General features: G+C 37.8%; 1 protein-coding gene across 1 annotated transcript in view; it reads left to right on the plus strand.

The window, feature by feature from the left end:
- Positions 1 to 21402, plus strand: part of SUSD1 (sushi domain containing 1) — a 42677-nt gene that overhangs the window by 1813 nt on the left and 19462 nt on the right. The window contains exons 2-11 of the mRNA XM_064642571.1: positions 294 to 425; positions 1891 to 2046; positions 2698 to 2850; positions 4144 to 4320; positions 6301 to 6480; positions 8443 to 8622; positions 15971 to 16065; positions 17522 to 17711; positions 18669 to 18763; positions 19874 to 20060. Coding sequence (XP_064498641.1) covers positions 294 to 425; positions 1891 to 2046; positions 2698 to 2850; positions 4144 to 4320; positions 6301 to 6480; positions 8443 to 8622; positions 15971 to 16065; positions 17522 to 17711; positions 18669 to 18763; positions 19874 to 20060 — 1545 coding nt within the window. The remainder of the gene's footprint in view (positions 1 to 293; positions 426 to 1890; positions 2047 to 2697; positions 2851 to 4143; positions 4321 to 6300; positions 6481 to 8442; positions 8623 to 15970; positions 16066 to 17521; positions 17712 to 18668; positions 18764 to 19873; positions 20061 to 21402) is intronic.

A 21402-nucleotide genomic window follows, 5' to 3' on the forward strand; every position in this document is an offset into this window, starting at 1 on the left:
AGACCTATTTATTATGTGCCTTGTAAGTTTTACTGACTGTTGGGAAGCTCTTTAGCTTGTTGTCAGAGAAGAGATGGATGGACAAAAATGTTCAGTGTAGTTATTTCATTTAATCCTTTCTGTTTATTTTTCATCTTTAGTCTTTGAATAGTATGACTGTTGTTTTCCAGCAAGTTTGAAAATGAGGTGGGAGAAGATAGGAGTCCACTTTACATTTCGTGCCTGTTACCCATACCAGGCCACCCTTAAGGTTGTCAAGAAAAAAAAGTAATTGTGTCTTTTTGTTCTTAAAGCAGTTGTGAACAGATCAGTTCCAGATGTCTGTGCAACTTGCCACGTTCATGCAACATGTCATCAAATTGAAGGAAAAAGTGTTTGCATCTGCAACTATGGATTTGTAGGCAATGGAAGAACCCATTGTCAAGGTAGGCTGCCTGTGAATAAAGTGACAAGAAACTCAGTACATTTCTAAAATGCTCTTTCTCAAGTAATATTGATGAATTCTTCTATTAATGAATTCTTCAAAACATGCTAAAAGCTTTGTCATTTCCAGATAGATCTTCCCAAACATAGGATATGCATGGATTGTTTCTCATTACCAAAAGATTACTACACAAGAAGTGTTGCTCAGCTTTGTTTTGTTAGTGTGGCTGATAGTGTTCTTCTACAACTATCTCATACATGACAAATCAATATGTGAATCAAGGAACGGTGTCAAATACTGTGTCTGAGTATGTGTAATAGCTTACCACTGCTTAAAGGGGATGGTTCTCCACCGCTGATCTTTCACTCCGTCTCTTACCCTTCCTTCACAAAGAACTGGTGGCTGCTGGACCCTGCACAGAGTTATCTCCTTATTGTAGAAGAAACATAGCATCTTAGAATGGTTAAAGTTGGAAGGGACCTTAAGCGTCACCCAGTTCCAACCCCCCTGCCATGGGCAGGGATATCTTCCACTAGACCAGGTTGCTTCTCTGGGCATCCTGTGCCACTGCCTCACCACCCTCACAGAAAAGAATTCCTTTCTAATATCCAAACTAAACCCGCCTTCTCTCTGTTTAAAGCCATTCCCCTTGTCCTATCACTACAAGACCTTGTCAAAAGTCCCTTGCCAGCTTTCCTGCAGGTCCCCTTTAGGTACTGGAAGGCCACCATAAAGAGTCCTTGGAGCCTTCTCTTCTCCAGGCTGAAAAACCCCAACGCTTTTGGTCTTTCCTTGTAGGAGAGGTGCTTCAGTCCTCTAATCACCTTCATGGCCTCCTATGGACTCACTCCATCAGGTTGATGTCCTTCATATGTTGGGGAACTCAGAACTAGACACAGCACTACAGGTGGGGTCTCACCAGAGTGAAGTAGAGGGGTAGAATCATCTCCCTCAACCTGCTGGCCAATCTGCTTTTGGTGCAACCCAGAACACGCTTGGCTTTCTGGACTGCGAATGCACATTGCTAGGTCATGTCCAGCCTCTCATCCACCAACGCCCCAAAGTCCTTCTCGCCTGCTCTTGATCCATTCTCTACCTGGCCTGTACTTGTGCTTGAGATTGCCCCCACTCAGGTGTTCCATTAAGTGCTGCAATCAGTACATGCCATAAGGAAGAGCGGAAGCAGAGAGCAGGGTCCTCTGGTTTCAGCAGCTCTTAGACTCATCAACTTGAGCTGTGTCATGAAACTGTTCATCCAGACATGACAGCCTCTCTGGGTCTGAATATTTCAGCTTACTAGCAGTGTTTACTTCCCAAATAATTTACAGAGGAAAACAATAAGAAGTCTATACAGAGGAAGTCTTTACAGAGGAAAACAATAAGAAGGTTATACGAAACAGAGTGAGAAAGGGAGGATACTCCACTTTTCTTAATCTCTCTTTCATGTGTTTTAAATATATTGACAGATAAAGATGAATGCCAGATTGGAGCCAGCAAGATCTGTGGAAATCATACACTGTGTCATAATACACATGGAAGTTTTTACTGTGTTTGCCTTCATGGATACCGAGCCTCCAACAACAACAAGACATTTATTCCCAATGATGGCACAAACTGTACAGGTAGACATCACAAAGAATCTTGAGCATGATGAATCCAGAACTTAATTTTTTACCATGCCAGTCTTTCCCATCACTGTAGAACTTACTTTCTAACACCATATCAGACCACTTGCTGTTGTGAATGCAAACACTTATTTGACATCCAGGTTCCTAACAGCTGTGAATTGGTTCTATTTTGAATTCTCTGTTACGTTACAAATCATTGCTTCAGAGTCACATTCAAACAATGATCTTTCCAGAATAAGAAAGAGCCAGATTAAAGAAAATCATACTTGAAATTCCCCAGAATGTCATATTTGTGTTTAGTGTAGAATATTAACCAGTTCCTTGTTATAGTAATGAACTGTTACAACTAATCAAGATATGTGCAGACACAGGATTTTTCTGGAGTTGTTGTAACAGCACAGAACATTGGAAACTCTTTGTCAAATAAACCAGAGATAATTCAAAAGATAGATAGCTACAAAACTGAAAGAATCCTCTTTACAGATGCTTAAAGACCACACAGTTATAAGCTCCTTTGTTTTAGCAGAAGAGCCATCAGAAGCCATGTAGAACTCTTCATGGAAGAGTAAAGCTTGGGCCCTATATTAATTAATTGCTTTAAAAAAACTCTATTATGAATTGCATGTATTTTTTCTGAATTTTTAGATATAGATGAATGTGAGGAGTCTGGGCTGTGTGGTCACAATGCAAGATGTGTGAATACTGAGGGAAGCTACAAGTGTTACTGCAATGATGGTTATAAATTAGAAAATGGAGAGCATTCTTTTCATCCAGATGGAAACAGAGTTTCATGCAAAGGTGAGAGTCTTTGGATGCTGTTTTTGCTAGCAGACAAAATCAGTTGTTACGTGACACAGTAGTAGCTGCTCTGGACTGTGCTTGTAAGTCTGAAAGGCAGAAGCTTTATCTCTGGGCTTTGCTTCCTGTATATTTTTTTTCTTCTTCTTGGGTTCAGTTTGTTTCAGTGATGTCTGGATTGTAGAGTCAACACCAGATATGATTCCTACATGTTCTCATCAGTGCTTCAGGTGCACTTGGTCAGAGAAGCTTGATAATGCCATGAAGGTGATGTAGTTAGTTTCTGAATAGAAAGGAACTGTGGTGTAATCCACTTTTTTATATAATCACACTGCATGAAGGGAAAGGGGAGACTAAGTAGCTGGTAAGAGAGGTTAGCTGAATGAAACAAGCCTGGGGAGAGGAATAAAAAAATAAATTAAACTATTTACTACATACTGTGTCTCCTGCATGAATAAACTGTTCTGTTTTTTCTTGCCATAACAAAAAAATGCCCAACCAAAACCAAGTTTCCAATTTGAAAATTCCTCTTTAGTGTAGGTTTTCACAGATGCAAATTGCTAGCAGTGTAAGCTGTAGATGTCAGGGTATGTAATGAACCCAGACATTCCAGGTTGAAGGACCTGCCTAGATTATATCCAGCCTTTATTTCTGAATTATTGCCAGAACTGTCAATAAAACTCACTGCCTATAATTTCCTAGTGTTCCTGACTGGAGTGCTCTTCTTTGCCAAAATTGCTGATAACCCTGCTTATCTCATTGGCTTTCCTCTCCATATTCTGTGGTAGTGTATCTGCACTGACAGTGTGGCAGAGTCAGACAAGGGAACCCTGTAAAGCAGATGTGCCAAAGGAATGTGGCTTTCATATGCAAACTGGTTCAGTGAGATGAAGGAATTGAGGGGCAGACCATTTAATTCCTACTCATCCACAGTGCCTCACTTTCTCCGTGAATAGCAAAATAAAGCTGTGCACTGGGGCCTGAAATCTTCCTCTGGTGTTAAAGTATCATTCAGCCCTTGCTGTAATGAGAGTGGCACATGCCAAGCACCATCACATCGCGGTGTTGCTGTTTTGGTGTTGTGAATGGCTCATAGGTTAGTAAGGATGTAGCTCAATAACTTGTTCTCTGTGTTCTTCCAAATGTGTGCAGGACTAATCTTCTGCCCTTTTGGCAACTTCTCAGATTCATCAGATCAGGTATATTTTGTGACCATCTAGTTCAACTCATTTTGAAGTGGTCAAGTGTTGAGATTTTTGTGCTGTGAGATCTTTTAACCCAGTCTCTTTGCAGAAATTGGATGTGGTTCCCCCCCTGAAATGAAGCACGGATACATTGTGGGGAACTACAGCTTGCTACCAGGAAGTGCGGTTCATTATGAGTGTCAAGAAGGATTTTACAGCAACGAGGGTAAATTCTCATACTGCACTGCAAATGAAACTTGGGAGCCTGCCACTTTAAGCTGTGAAGGTGAAGAGAGTCTGAAGTGTTTTTAAAATTCTTCATTTAAGGGGGTTTAAGCATTGGAAGTGTGTTTGTGGAGGCAGTGGTCTGTTTTCTCAGTTTGAGAGATAGTTTTGTCAAGATCTGACTATTTGCAAAAGAAGAAAAGAAGGATAGGAGAGGTTATTGTCTGCCTCTTCTTATTAGTGTAGTGATATTTTCAATGCTGGTCCATACATTTTTATTGATGTGTCCTGCCTGTGAACTGAGGCCTAGAAAACAACTAGATTTCTGTAACATTTCATGGGATAGGCCACTAACTTGGAAATCATCAGTGACCTCTCATGGAAAGACCAGTTTTTCTGGCACCTTGTGAAGTTTTTTCTGAAGGTTGGCTGTAGATGCAAAAGAGAGGCATCATAGCCCTCTTCATCTCTGGGTGACCTTCATGAATTTAAGAGCATTTGTGCATAAGCAAACACTTTCACATCTCTGAAGCATTAAGTTTCCTGTGACCGTCTTTAAAACTTCCACTTGCTTTGGTGTTCTAATTGCCCATTCTGTTGAAATACTACTGCTTAAAAGTGCAGGATTGATTTTGTGTTCCTGTGAATAGTTAGAAAATCTGTACAGTGGTTAAATGCACTTGAAGCGCTAGCTAAATAGAAGCTGTACTGTCTATAGCAATTCTGCAGGGGAGAATTGTCATCCTGAAAATTGTCACTTAGTGAGGAAAGTTTGTTTCTTTCAAACTACAAATGCCCTCTTGGTTTCTAATTCTTTCCCTTTTTCTTTTTCTTTTTCCTTTGAGTGTGGATAGAAATGTAATGTTTCTCTGTGTGTCTGTGGGAAGTGAATAAATTAAAATAAAGATGCTGAACCAATGTGGCTGGGAAAACTAAAATGTTAAATATCACCAGAAAATTCATAAGAAAGAAAAGATAAAATAATTTAATACTAAATTACTGGCATCAGAAATAAAACAATTGAAATAACATTTTCTCCAATAAATAAATAAAAGAACAATGACTTTTAAAGCAAAAAGGGAGTGCCCAAAGTTTCGAGTGGTCCCTAAAGAAAGATTGTGGAATACAATCCTTGTGAGTTGTTGGTACATTTATTTTTTTGTTAATATTTTTCATAACTTGCTTTTTCATGTGATTTTTTAATTCTGCAATCGGACAGTAGGTCAGTTCAGATTTTCTGAGCACATCTCTTATATTTAATTGAAATAAAATACATGATACACCAAGAAACAGCCCATAAGTCTAAAACAACAAACTTATTTCCCCTTTGTATTGCAAGCTCTTTTCCTGGATTTCAATTAGGACTTCTCTTTTTGTAAAACCAGCAAACCTGATTTTTTTTTTTAATACTAGTAAAGGTACTTTTAAATAATTTGTTTTTTTCTGGGTGCTGCTTGACTTTGTTTTTTGTATTTGCCAATGACAACTCAGCATGTTAGTGAATATAGCAACTATTACAGTGCATTTTGAACATCATTTTGCCTTAGCAGGAAGTTTTAGTATTGGTATGTTGTAACCTTTTCTATGGTTTTGCATTTTTATGATCTTTGTATACTTTTTTCAAATTTTGCTTTCTAAAGGCAGTTTCTGCTCATCTGCCTCCCTCTGAATTGTTGCTTACTGCAAATTGTATAGAACCAGCTTGCCACATGTAATCAGGTTTGTAAAAGCAGGGGAATCTTTAAAGATACAAAAGAAAACCAGAAGTTTTCCGTATACTGGCAGCTAGACTAAGGAAGGGTCACAGAGTTAGCATACCATTTGGAAGGAAAGGCAGAAAGGTGATGTCATTTTGTTTGGAAGCAGATCTGGAGTAGCTACAGCACTGTCAGTCATAATGGAAATGTTGCAGAGGACATCAGGGAGTGTTGGATTACTGCAGGAGAAGAGGGTAAAGGTAAACTCCCTTGTGGGAGTGCAGCTGTCATTGCTCCTGCTGGTTGACTAACAAGGTTGTTTTCCTCTTCTTTTGTATCCCTAGGTGTGGATTGTGGGGTTCCACCTTCTGTTTTGAATGCACGTCCAGCATTTGTAAGTGGGACCACATACAGAAGTGAAGTTACTTACAATTGTCTTCCTGGTTACTTGATTGCAAGCGGGAATTGGACTGCAGTCTGTAATGCCAAAGGACAGTGGGATGGTCCTGATTTGGTGTGCAAAGGTATATAAAATCTGCCTTCAGATTTGTTTAGCATAGATACTGTTTCAGCCACTGTTATTAATAGCCGTTATCTTCTGTGAGCATTCGGTTTATGCAGTCTTCTGGCATAGAAAGTTCAGTCCCAAAACAAAAAACATATATTACAAGGGGTTTTTTTTATTCTGTGTTGCTAATGAAGTTGCAATAAATTGTTAATAGTTAACATTCTAAGAACATAATCCCAATGCATGTTGGGCATTGCAATTACCATTAGATGAAAATTCAGCCTTAATTGCTAACATTTTTCTAGTTCAATATCTACTCTGTGATTGAAGCCACTACGCAGAAAGCTGGTGGTTTGTCATTAGCATCCCCTCAAAATTCTCATATTCAGAAAGTTTCAAGCTGCAAACTATGATTGCTCAAGCATGCTATTGGTATTTCAGATGAGTCAAATCCTTATATTACTATAATTTGGGAGATAGCCTAAAGAGTTCTTCGATAAGATGAATCACAGAGGTACCTTTTTTTAAAAAAGTATTTTACCCAGTAAAATTTGAAGTGTTGTTTTAATCTGAGCTCATATTATTAATAAGAAGCCTCAGAGTAATTACATTCTTTAGTCAGTTTTCATATGGGCACAGCTTCACTTTTGTTGCATGATTAATATCTCTTCAGCTTGATCCAGTAGGACAAAGTTTTCTGCTTATTGCAGTAAAATACAAGTTACAAAGACTCTGTACTTTTAGAGTCTTCTTTAATATTCTTGTTCTGGGTTACAAGTCTAAATAGAAGGTTTGCAGTGTTACACAGAAATATGCTGCACTTCAGTCTGCTTACAGAATGGCTTTGGATGAGTAGCTGGAACTAAGCAGCAGGAATTTTTGTATCTCATCACACACTGTTCTATAAGTTGAACATATGCTTTACGTGTGTGTTAGTTATTCTAAAGCTTGTTCTGATGACTTATAATAGATACATGCATTCATACACATTGGAGTATGAAAAGGAAGGTAGTTGTGGTGGATGTGGGTGTATTGCCCATTGCAATACATAATGTCTAATTTTTTCTTTAAAGCTTGTACAGATCACAGTTCTATAAACTTTGGTTCTTACTTCTTTGCTCTTTTTTTGAGTAGAATTTCAGAATCACTTAAGATTATTAAATGGTTTTTAAAGCACTTGTTTTCTGCATATAAGCTTTAGTGAAGGTAAGGTTTTAATTCTTAGAGTGTTTGCTTCTTGTAACTGAAGTGATGCAGAATCCTTTATCAAGGTTTAATGTCCTTTAATGTTTAAAAGCGGATTTTAATCTTAAACTAAATAATATTGTTCCATTTATTTTATCTTCACTTTTATTTTTTTTATTCCCTAATTTTATTATGAAACCCCTGAAAACTGAGCAAATGAATTAATTTATAAGTTCATTATCCCAAATTTCTAATTATCTGTAAGGTGGTTCGAATAGTCCATCAGATTTTCCCTCAGAAGTGCTCCTCCTGCTTGTGTGTAGCAGCTTCTTTTTTTCAAAAGCTTGAATTAAATCCACTGATGAAGGAACATGACCTTCTTGATGCTATTCTTTAATGTCACTCCTTGGACCATGTGTCTTTTTTTATATCTACTGTTACTAATAGGTAAAATAAAGGAATAAATAGCATGTGGGGGATAAGAGAGTGTTATGGGAAGATAGATCTATTTATAAAAAATTTCCTTAGAGATCCTTGCTCTCCATTTCTAATCAGGACACTTTGTTTTATTTTATGGTTCATCCTGTAGGATAAATGCCCCACCCTGCTAGAAGGTCTCCAGTCAAAATTTTGGGTTCTGGTGAACTGGCCTGGCTTCTAGGAGTCACTAAGAAGTGAGAAAAGTGAACTGTTAATTACTTGCTGGGACAGTTCATCCCTCCATCTTAAACACTTTGATATGCCTTGCCTGCTTTCCTTTACAGGTTTGTTTTCCTGTTTTCCTCTCTTCCAGAAATAGACTGTGGCAAACCTTTGCTGATTCCACACACAACAGTGACCTGGGATAACTCTACCGCTCTCTGGAGCAGAGTGTACTATCAGTGTAAAGAAGGATATTATTTCAATGGAGACAAGAATTTTTCAGAATGCACAATAGATCAATCATGGGAGAATATTACATACACATGCAAAGGTAAAAATTACTGTAGGAAGTTGCTGTGAATTGCTGTGCAATTTAAATAGTTTGTCACAATTCCTGTTTTGAAGGTAGAAAGAAGAGGAAGGATGAAGTCAAGAAGTGCCCTTTTAATATATGATGTAGGGAACATGGTGGTACTTTTGGATGAAACAGTTGTGGAAGAGAGTATTAACTATACAGCAGCCTCTGGTGGATGCCACAGATCTTTCTGTAACTGCTTAGCTTTTTACCTCAAACAGAAAGAGACTAATGCAACTGTGTGTTCATTGCTGCACTGAGAACCTTCAGCTTTAAAAGCCCATGGAGCGTCACCTGAGAGGCAACAGGCATTTAATGATATTTTCTTGTGACTCTGATACTGTAAAGTGCACTGCAATGAAAGTAATGGAAATAGAATTCAAACCTTTTTTCTCCTTCTTTTTTTTTTCTTTTCTCATAATGACCAAAGCAATATTTGTTCATGACTGCCTTTACAGCCTAGATCTAGTTGTCTGCATTTCAGTACAGAATGATTTTCTTAATTAAGAATGAGTCCTGAGAAGGGAGACCCGTAGTGAAGTTGTTGCCATGCTGTGGGCTTGGAAACAGACATTTCAATAATAGCAAAAAATAACAGATGTTTTGGACTATGACTGTTGTGCTTCTTAGTGTTCTTCTGCATCCTAAGAAAGAGGTGTCACGTGATAGTTCTACAGTTGTCCCTCTCTTGTTCTTAAGTAGCAATGCTGTCTTTTGCAGACGATAATGTTCATTTAGCTTTGTAACATCCTCATGTTCCTCAAGGATCTAGAAGTGTGTCCTTGACTGCTACCGCTTCACTTTACACAGAATTACTGTGTGATGCCTCTCTTGCCCCACTTGACATCTTGAGCATTCACTGCGAATATAAAACATGTGACACAAAACAAAAGGAGCATTCAGAAAAGCAGTTCTCTCGGCATTTGTAGTGCCCAAATAAAAATGAACTGCCGTCGTTAGAAGTCATGATTCATATTTCATTTAGGCAATTTGTGTGGCTGTACTTTGTGAATTGGTTTTGAAGACAACATTGTGTAGAGTGGCTAAGTTAATCAGGTCTGTCAGTCTTGGCATTAACAAGAGTTCTGTCTTGAGCACTCTGAAGCTTTGGAGGGCCTGAACCTGCAGACTGCACTCACTCAGGCTTATCATGGGTTTCAGCAAGAGCTTTGCCAGAGACAAAGTGTAGACTCCAGCTTTAGCTGTTGCATCAGAGGCCAAAAAAGTCAGACATGGTCAAGTAGAATAGCAAAAAAGCACTTGTGAAAGTAGCCTAAATAGTCCAGTCTCCTTTAAAAAAAACTTAATCATGGACAGGAAATTAGTACAGAGGTCTTGTATCTTCTTGACTTCTGCATTTTTCGCATCTGCTAGAGGTAACAAATGTAAAAAAATACTTCCAACATGAAATAAACTTTCTGTTTTGGTATTGATGCCTTTGAGATATACCTGCTCTTAAGAGTGTGTATAATTCATCAGTAATTCCCATTAAAATTAGAGGAAGTCATCTTCCTAAATAACTTATAATAGAAGTTGGAAAACCTCTTGTCTTTTCCTGCTGCCTGAAAAACTGCATTAGAAATAGGGAAGTTAATAGAACATCCTCAGGAAACTGTCTTTGACAAATAATTTCTTCATTTCTTAGAAAGTGATTGCTATGGAATGCCCTTTATTTGCATTGTCTGTTTGGATATCTGATAAATGTGTGTATGTATGTGAGTACCATTATTTTTAAATATTAAAAATTTGCTTAAAAAAAAATTAGTTTTACCAGTGATGATGATTGGATTAAGCCATCAGTAAAATGTGGCAGTAGTCAGCTGGATTACAGTCTTTCTTTACCAACCCTTGATTTGTATACATAAATCAGGAGACTGAAGTGCAGAGAATATTAATATTAAATACCTACTGTCTGTTATGCTCAGTGTGTGAGCCTGGACATCCTGTATAGGTTGTCCTTGCAGAACTTCTTTGTGTGTGGAGTAGGAGTGCTTGGTTCCACAGAATCATAGAATCATTAGATTGGAAGGGACCTGTGGAGGTCATCTAGTCCAATCCCCCTACCAAGGCGTGGTCACCTAGAAAAGGTGACACAGGAGCATGTCCAGGTGGGTTTTGAATGTTTCCAGAGAGGGAGACTCCATGACCTCCCTGGACAGCCCGTTCCTGTGCTTTGCCACCCTCGGTGTAAGGAAGTTCTTCTGCATGTGCAGGTGGAACTTCTTGTGTTTTAGTTTGTGGCTGTTGCTCCTTGTCCTGTCACTGGGCACCACCGAAAAGAGTCTGGCAGCTTCCTCTTGGCCCGTGCCTTTGAGATGTTTATTTTCATTTATTTAATTACAAAAACAGTGTGCTGTTGACTCCAGGCACACATTGTATTAAGCTCTGGTGAGATTTTATGGTAAAACTGGGACCTTTTTCTCAGAGTGAAAATGAGATTCGCATGTGGGAATGATATTTCGGTTTGTTTCAGGGAAGGGCTTTGCCTATGAAGCACTATAGCATGCAGTGGTGGAATACAAGATAGTTGGAAACAAAAAGCTTGCTTTTCCCACTGTGAATTTCAGAGCAGAAATTGTCAGCCTTAATATTTCTCTCATCAAGTGGGGTTGTTCTGAGTGTAGCTCAGAATAAGACATTAGGTAATGTAAGACTTACAGTTGCTTTTATTTTTATGAAAGAGGAAAATATAAAATAAAACCTTGCCACTAGTTTTTCTTTTTGAGTGGATTCCACAAAGCACTATGAAGCATTTGATAAATTTTTAAAATTTTTGATAAATTTTGATAAATTTGATAAATTTTAAAAATTTATCATGGCTTAAAAAAGGGCAGAAAACAACTGATCTGTGCTTTGGCTGTCTATTCAAGTTTCTTCCTGAATCTGTACTTGCAGCATACTGCTGTTTTTCGCAGCCATGTATAAATAATTCATGTCAACAGTTATGAGCTCAGTAGAAAAGTTGTCACATTGATTCAAAACCCATGGTTCTGTAGGAATAAGAACATGGTCAAACCATTAGGATAATACAGTCATCAATGAAAAGGATCTGATTGTCCTGAGATCTTGTAAATGCCTAATGTGATACATACAGACATCTGGTAATCTGATAATTTCTTTAATTGCCTGAGAAAACACAGGTGGAATGGAAGATGCTACTTCTCAGATCAAAGTGATGCAATCGAGTTAAAGCAAACAAAAATATAGCTTTTTGCAGGACTATTTATGTTTGAAACTCAATTAATAATTACCCCGTTTGTAATTATTATTAAGTAATTATTATTAAGTGCCAGTCTTGGGAAGCTCTTTCAGCTTGGGAGTAGATCGCATGCATTTCTAATTGCAGGCCATCTATTTCCATCTAGTCTGACACCCTTGATTGGTCCATCTTTCCTCTGTAAGTATGCTTGCAATTGTATCTGTTACATTTTTGTCAGTCTGGTTCAACACACAAATTACTCTGCTCCTGATTGTCTCTGGGTAATATTTTTAAACCAAGGGAAGTACTAAATCATTAGCTACCTGTCTACTTCTTCTTGAATGATCATATCTGCCTGCAGCTTTGCTGTTTCTTTTTAGGTTTCCTCTATGTAAAGTTTAGGGCTGAAGGTGAAAACCTGATGAAATTTGGCAATCCTAGTTAAAATGAAAGCAAGTATGTTACTCAAAATGTGAAAAACTCATAAAAACCTACCTGAAAGTTATAAATAATGAAGATAAATCTTTGTGAAGTAAATTCCGTATGTATTTTCAAAGGCTACTGTGCAGGAGTTTGTCCTTATGCACTGAAGCAGTCTGAGCAGAAGTTCTCTAGAGATGTTGTTTGCTCTCATTTAATTTCTCTGTCTGAAGATATGTGGTCCATATTAGTAGCAGATGATGTTTGCCCTGTCGTTCACTGCTTTCACAGAATTGAACAGGCAAAATGCACAAAAAAAATCTAATACCTGGATTTTTTCTCTCCCCAAATTTTCATGTATGTGTGGGGTTTGGTGGGAAGAGCTCTGTGAGTGAACTTGCATGTGTGGATTCCCTTTTAGCTACTTGCTAAAGATAAATGTCAAAGTGGAGCCGGTCCTATCTGGTTTCTGGTAAATTCTGGTTTTTCACGCAGGTTCAAAAATACTTCACTGATAAGATGTATCTTGGGCTGAGGTCAGTGGTAGTGAAATGTTCTTTCAACTGAAGACAAGTCAACTGTGTATGTGAAAGAAGTCATGTGTTTTTAATGGCTATTCAGACACAGTAGTATGTGTGTGACTTTTTTTATTTTTTTTGTGAATCAGCAAATAATAGCATTGAGTACTGGGTCCTGAACTCACAGAGACTGCTAAGCAAATTGTTAAGGTTGGTCCTCATGGCACAGTGTTAAGACAGAAGAACATGATAGGACGGGCATTTGTGCTCTGGCTGTAAGTGCTGTGAAGTTTTTCCCAGACACTCAGGCACAGAGAGAGGCCCTCATTCCTACTAGAGCTTTAAAAGCAGAGTAAGCAAGACTGAGAGCTTCACTCCTTGTTTTCCTTCTTAGAATTGGTGTATTTGGTTTTCTTAACATTATTTCTCCCTTTTTGACACTCGCTGGTGCTGTTGAATCACTTTGCTTGTTTTTTTGCATTCTGCAATTTCTGTTCTGTTCAGCAGCACCTGTCTTCCCTGACTGCCAACAGCCAGGTGCTATTTGTATCTCTCTATCCTATCCCGAATTTGCCTTTCAGTATTTGACTCTTCCGGGATCTCCTTCCACCCTTCTGCTCTGGTCCCTAGGTATTTATTTGCATATTGTTTCTAGGACTCTTTCCCTTGGGATGGGAAGGAGATTGTGAAGGCAACCTGAAGGTCGGTGGAGTAGCAGAGACATCCACTGGCCTTGGTTAATCACAAGTTGAGACTTATAGTGCTGAGGTATGGGAAAATTGAAGGTCTTTGCTTATGCTGTCTCATTTGTGAGGCTGAGTGTAAGCTGTTGACCAAAATCAGATGCATTTAAGACTTGGATGTTACTATCTGCTAAGATGTCACACTGAGGCCAGCACATATAGTGTGATTCACAAACGGAATTCCCAAGCTTTAGAAGTCACTGGCTCTGTTAGATTTCACAGGAACACTAGTGTGTCAAGAAACCTGTTTCCCTTTAGTAGCAAGAATAGTTTTTTTCAGAGATGCCTTTCTGCTGTTATTGGATACCATGTTTATATTATTGGGATTAATGTTAAACCAAGCACTTTCTGTGTATTTGGTTATCTGAACAAAGAGTGTGTGATCTGTAGGAAAAAAGGAGGAAAACTGGTCTCTTCAGAAGCCCAAGATTTTGTTGTATTTGGTCTGTACAGCTTTTCATGCTCTTTCACTCACACCTATGTGAAATGAAAACTTTCGAAAAAAAGTCTGCCAGCTATTCTGTGAAGGTATGGTAAACATATGGTAATTATGTGGTGGTCTTTTCCTTCTTCTTGTCCTCCTGAAAATTCAGAAAGCATGACAAAAAAATTGATGTAGTTACAGGAAAAAACCCTACTAGTTCTGCTTTCTTCCTTCCAAGGAGGCAATGTAAGATTTCTTTCCTTGCTTGAATAGCCAGCATGATCATTTTTGTTGTTTGCTGCTTTATTTTGCTTTATAAACTCATTAGTCAAGTTCCAGATTTTCTTGCTCAACAATCTTGGAAATTATTCCTCCTTGCTCCCTGCCCCCCTCACCTTGTTATGCATTTTAATTCAGATCTCATGGATATGCAAATGTTTTCCCCTCTGTCTGTGAGTGATTTTTGTCATCCAGTCTTCTAAAAAACGTCTCATTTAAAGGATACAACAACTGAACATAATCTTTTGCTCTGTGCTGGTACAGAAGTCTTATACTACAGTTTTTGGACAGTACTGTGAAACAGATAACAATAGTTATAAGCAGCACTTAGATGCAATTAATCACAGAACCATTTGTAAGGAAATTTGTTTTAGAGGACACACAGATTAATCATTTCTCTTCTGGAGACATGGAAGCTTTCAACAACATTTTCATATTTAATGAGTGCGGAATAGAGGAGTTAAAATTAGTTGGGAGATAAATTGGTCCAGTTAGTGAGGCATCTATTTTTTGCATATATGGAGAGGGATATAATATTAGAAAACAGTTTTATGGCAGTATTAATAATCAAAAAAAAGGAAAGAAAAAGTGCTGCAAAATACATAAAGAGTTGCACTTTAGTTTTAAATAACTGCCTACAAATAGGTATGTTAGAAACTATTGATTATTAATTTATTTTATGACATCTTGATTCCCATGTGCTACAAGGGGGCCTTGTGAGATGGTAACGAAGTTTATATACAGAGGAGGAGTGCCTTGGTCTGTGCTTGCTTTCACAGCAGGACATTATGCAAACTGTTTTATGAATATTTCAAAGTATCTACCACTGCTGTCCTATAAATTCCCTTCAATTTTTCAGCAGCCCGTGAGGGCTTTTCAGCTTAGAATCTAGATGAGGTTGGATTTGTAAGACCTTGGTTGTGTATTAAATGTAATAATAAAATGTGGTAGTAGGACAAAGGAATGACTATTTGAAGGCTGGTGAGTGAAAGAAGAGGAGCAAATACATTCACTGTCAGTCTGAGCTGTGATCAGAAGGAGCTTTGTTCTTGGCTCTGTGAGGATGTTTGTCATGTGAGAGCAACTGCACTGTGTCTTATGACAGCAGTGAGAGAACTGCCTAAAAAAAGAGTGGATGAGTTGAGCTTCCTGGCTCTGCTCTTTCTCTGAGGCATAAGCCTACTCTTAAAAGTGTGTTGAGTTAACATAGGTATGCTGAGGGATGTATCTCTGCTTGCTACAACTGTACTTCCTACATGCTTTATTCTGTGGGCTTCATTCTTTTAATCTAGTGTTTGGTTTGAGAAGTGTTTTACTGTGACGATGTGATTTAATTTTATTTATTAAAAAAAAAACAAGAAAAAATTTCAATAGCTTTTAAAAAGCAACCAAAATAAATAATGAACCAAAACATTGATTCAGCTACAAGTAGGATCTTTTCCAATCTACCACAGAAGCTTTCTTAAAAGTCATGGTTCAGTTTATGTACTCCTTGCTGTGTGTTTAAAGACTTCACAGTCATTATTTTACAACATGCTTCTTCCTTTAGCCTGTTATTTTAAGTTTAGGAGCCAACACAATTAAGAGAAGACTTTCTTCCTAACATGTGCCTACCTTGTTTGGTTTTTTTCTGTTGAGGAAACAAACAAACAAACAAAAACCATAGAAAAATGAAAAATAAACAGTTGTTCCAAACTTAAGATTTGCATGAGAAATAATGATTTTCCTTCTGTGTTCATAGAAGAGGAATTATTCAGTAATTTGTCCGTATTCAATGAAACATGTGTGAAGTGGCAAAGGAAAACTGGAAGACTGGGAGTGCAGAAAATGTACACAGTAAGTAGGGCAGTATTTGAAGTATTTGAGATTGGAAGTAACTTTGTTCTGATTAATTCTGCTAAACTAGCAGTGGAGATTTGTTTTGTGGGTTTTGTTTGTGTTGTAATTTGTCTGGATCTTCCCAGTGAAGCATCTAGAAACCTAACCCAGGTGGCTGGGTTAGGAAAGAAAAAAAATTAGATCTTAAAGTTAGGTGCAAAACTCAAAATCTTGGGAGTCCCATTCCAGTAAGTCACCTAAACACCTGCTTGAATCTGTAAGAAGTTTCAGCATAAGTTTATGGGTCAGTGAATTCTGTTGCAGAGCTTAAGCTCAAGTTGCCACAGAAAACATTGTAAAACTTGGGCTCTGTCCCTATCTGTGACCCAAGCATTTCAAGTGAAAAGTGTATCACTTAGAGACATTGAATGTAACTTGTTTTAGAAATGCAGAGTATATTGAAATAATGTGCCTTGCTCAAAAGGTTCAACGTTTTTCTTCTCCCCAACTATAAGCATAAGAATAAAAAAGTAATAAGAATTTCCATGTTTTGACAATAACATCCCAAGAAATGCTGGGATGTTATTGGGGGTTTGAGGGTTTTTTTAAGTATGTAAAAATAAGGAAAAAAATAAAAAGGAGATTATTTAGGGTCTCCAGGGTAGGTACTTCAATGTGGAAAATACATTTAAAGACTGGGTAATAATTTTGGAAAACAACTCATCTCTCTCCTCCTGTGTTATAAACCAATATATTTTTAGTTTCTATACTTTTATTGAGGACTACTGAGATGGAAAAAACAGCTTCCCAGTTCCCCTAACATTTCAAAACTGGTTTTTATGTACCCAGTGGTAATGGGCAAACTGTTGATCTCTCATATAATATGCTCTATGCACATGCTCTTACCTGAACTCAGCTATCTGCAAGACACTTCAGAATAGTCAAAGTAGGTAAGTTTTTTCTTCATGTCATACAAACAAAAGATTTATTTTCCACTGTACTGGGACAATCTTAGCAAAGCTTGTCTTTTATCCATGTTTGGCATTCAGTCTTTCTACTGCTTCTGTAGGGCAAGGGGGAAAACTGGAAAAAAAGAAAGTAACAAGCAGATGTAGTTTCTATCTGTGTACTATAAAAAAGAAACAGTATTTGTTTACATCTTATTATTTGTGTCGGAGTTATTTGCAGGGTGCACCAAAGATTGCTAATAGATTGGATTAGATTCCATAATAGATTCTTCTATTTGTTGCAGAGATATAGGGAAAAATAGGGATAATTTTAACAACCAGAAGACATTGAAGATCCATCTTGTAGCACCAAAACATTTAGTCAAAAGCCTATTTTTTTGCTTGAAATTATCTTCTAAAACAGGTGTAACCCCACATTCTCTTTAAGAACTAGTAGGATTAAATGAACTAGTATTTTGAATTTGGGATAGCCACAACTAATTGCACTATCGTTTTTGTTCCAATAGTTTCATATACTAGGCCAAAGATGGGATGAGAAGATGTTCTCAGAAGATGTGGTGTTTAACATCAGTACAAGTGAAGATAATCCACAGGTGTGTTTAGAGCTGAACTCTGGCCGTAACTACATGGTGAATATTACTACCATCTCTTCCAAAAACATTACTGTCTCAGTTACAGTATCAGTTCAGACAAAGGGTAGGTTGTGTTTTGTATTCTCTGTGCTTATAAAAGAACCTACTGTGCTGCAGAGTTCACTGATTTGAGTCTAGCAGACAGGAAAATGGACTGTTTCCTAGACTTTGTAATTCTTTATGCTGACTACAAACATGTAGCCACTGTCAGCATGCTCTTTTTCTGCAAAACGTTTTTCTTTCTGCTCACTGTGGCCATTGCAAACAGAGCAGTGTCAGTATAAGTGCCCTTCGGAAAGATTTGGTAAACCTGCTTTTTTGGGATTTGCCTTCTGGCTGAGGCAGGATTGGTTCTGTGGCATTTCTGGCTACATGCCAGAATTTAATCCTTGGAACACTGCCTACTGGTTTCCATTTCTTGCCTTGAAAAATTATTCTCTGCCGGTGGGAGAATCCCATGTTGTTTAGCTGTGTGATACTAATCTAAGCAATATCAGCATTATAGACAATGCTCCTATGTTTACCAGTGATTAACAGTTTTCAGGCAAGGAATGTTCTTGAGAGGGTTTCTGTAGTATTTTGGTCATGGAAACTTTAAACTTGCCTTCTGACATGCTAATTCTGGTGTGACAGACCTTGAGAAATAATTGCCTTTGGAATCCACAAATATGCTTTTTCTCACTTCCTGTTTCCTAAAAGGCAACAAATTGTTCTATGATAATTTTATTTACGTCAGAAGGTCTGAACCCTTGGGTCTTTCTGTAATTATAACCTCCTAGGCCTGGACAAATTTCCTGAATAGCGTGCTTGGGTTTTTCCAAAAGCCATTTTCTCTTGAAATCATGTTTTATTTACTGTGTTTGTTCATTCACATAGAAATGAGATTGTACCTTTAGCTCAGAAGATAATGAAATTAAAAACCTTTTTTTAAAAATTTTATTTTCAGCTACTCGCATTCAATTAAGTTGAAGAAGGTAACGTTTTCATAATAAGTTGATTTCTTTTTTAATTGTCTCTGCAGTAAAAGAAGCTTTCAATAATGTATTAATTTTTAATGATACCTGCTTGAAATGGCAGAGAAATGCCAGAGAAACTGATGTGGAAGACAGATACTCGGTAAGTGATGTTCTATGTTTTGAATCTAGAAAACAATTTTTATCAATCACCTATGTGAAAAAACCTAATTTTTCAAACACTCATTGCTGGCAGTGTTCCTCATTATAATAATGTGTCTTGTGAAAACTCAGAGGGTAAGCTTGCATGGCAGTCTTCAAAAAAGAAAGAAACCGCCATGCTCTGTTGTAGTCCCCTGATTCTTGCTTATTTTTCCCATGTTATACTCTTATTTTGCATTCCTTATCTGTACTTTCAAGTTTGTCATGTTCAGGCCTCACACAACTCTATTCCAGTTCCACTGAGTCAGTTCCCTCTGCCTTGTGATATGCCTTTAGTCTCCTCTTATCCCAGCATGGAATTTCTACATGAACTGTCTCTGCCAGGGCTCTTGGCCACCTGCTCTTGTCTCAAGTCTCCTTGTGCTGGGAGGCGCTAAGTTATCTAAAGGCATGGGATCTATTTAAAGGAAAATTATCACTTGATTAAAGTACAGCAAGCATTTTAGTTTTCATTAACAGAGAAATCATTTGATCAGCAGAGGTCTAAAGTTAACGACTTCATGATCATTTAAGTAATCAACAACAAAACAAACAAACAAAACAAACTACTGAAACAAAAAAGACCCAATAGGTCTGTAAATTTGCCTGGAAACATAGGTGTCTGAGACAGATCCTGAGGCGTAGCTGGCATTTTGGCATGGGTCAAAATAGCTTGATTTTGTCTTGATCCTCAGGTTGCAACCTGAGAGATGGTTATGTGAGATTACTTTTATAACTCACCATGAGAGTATACTGCAATGAAAGTGAACTGTTCCTGGAAACCTATATGTTAGCAGGAAATACAGATTGAGGAAGTTCCAATATTAATAAAAAAGAGGATAGACTGGAGGAGAAGTGAAAGAACGAGGACAGTGTCAGATCCGATCAAGAGGGAATGCATTTCCTGACAAATTTTGGAAGCTTTGGAATTTGAGTAACTGTCAGTGCAAAAAGGTTTGGTACTCTCTGTTGATGTGTTCTGCTATTTCTTCTTCTTAAGAGCGTGAGGTGACTGAATGCAAGTAATATATTAAAATACTGCAATTTACACGCTGTGATTGTTTCGTTGCAGTTTCGTGTGCGAGGCCAGCGTTGGTATCAGAAGGACTTCATTCATGAAATGACCTTTGAACTTACCACACACAAGAAAGCTCCTGAAGTTTGTTTTGATTTACAGCCAGGCACCAATTACTCTGTTAATATTTCCATGGTAGCTTTGAATTTTTCACTGCTCGTTTCCATGACAACACAAATTACAGGTAGGTAATTTATTTTATATATTTCCAATAACACTTAGTGGGTGCAAGAGGCTCAGCATTGTTGATCTCAGTGTTACATGGTGGGTTGCCAAAATACTCTTTCCATGCTCAAAATTGTTCATTCTTTGTTTTCACAGGTTTCATAGGGTCTTACAGTCTAGTGGTGGAAGGGGGAAAGAAATGAGGGTTCAGAGTGTTGAAATGTCATTTTGGCACAGCAGGGAAAAGATAGTTTGGTGAGTTAGACAAAAGATTGGTATCTAGGAGAGTTGGGTTAAATCCCCTGCCCTATTAGAGCCTAAGTCACTTTTTCAGTAAGAGTTAATAGCACAACTGCACTTTGTATGGGTATTTGTGACAACCATCATGGCTAGGCTTCGTGAATGAAGATTTGGGAAGGGCTCTACCCACGTTTGTTGCCAATTTGTGACAACAGATAACACTAAAATACTCAAGGATTTTAGGGTATGGAGAGCCCTGCCAGTACCTCAGACAGACACCTTTGCCTCTGATTGGCAGAGTACAAAACATAAAAACCATTTGAGCAAATACGGTTCTGTGGGGAGAGCCTTGGCTTCACAATTCAGCGAGACGTATGGCACTAAATGCTGTGATAAGAAACATAGATAATTTTTTTTTGTTTAGAATGGTTTTGCACCCTCCCTGTACTGTCAGACTCTCTCTGATAGGCTATTACTGCTGCAGTGTGAAGTGCAGCGTTTGATGATGGTATCACCTTTCCCATCAGGAACATGAGTTGGAATAAGAAAGAAGCATGGGAGCTCCCTGGTGTCTGTAACTTTGTTCAGCCACTAGATGGAAGCAATTATCTTCTGACTGCTTAGGAAGAACTGGGGATTTGTGGGGATTTTTGAAATTGATAGTGTTACTGTATTTTTAATAATAAATCTGACGGGTTTAAGCTTCGTGAAAGGTAAAACATCTCTTGTTTTCTAAAGCTACTGTTTAGATACACAATGAGTTGGATTTTTTTTTTAATGAATTTACAGTAATGATCTGATAATTCATTTTCACAAGTTCACTGTTGTGCCCATGAGTAGTGCCTGTGAGTTCATGCATCTTTGTAAAAAAACTAGTATGTTGTTTCAGAATTTTGTTGACTTAGGTAATTTTTGAATATATACTCAGACTATGAGCTCAGTCGTTAGTTCTTTACTCTTTCATCCTGTGATATTTCCTAAATTCTGCAGATTGCATCAGGTCGCTTACTCAGCAGTGCTCTGGAGAACACTTTGCAGCAGGTGCTGTGTGAAGTGGTATTTGTGTCTTGGCAGCTGGCATATTTTCCTCTCTGCTGAGTTAGTGCTTCACAAATGCACAT

The sequence above is a fragment of the Pseudopipra pipra genome, chromosome Z (genome assembly GCF_036250125.1).
Source record: "Pseudopipra pipra isolate bDixPip1 chromosome Z, bDixPip1.hap1, whole genome shotgun sequence".
Classification (NCBI taxonomy): domain Eukaryota; kingdom Metazoa; phylum Chordata; class Aves; order Passeriformes; family Pipridae; genus Pseudopipra; species Pseudopipra pipra.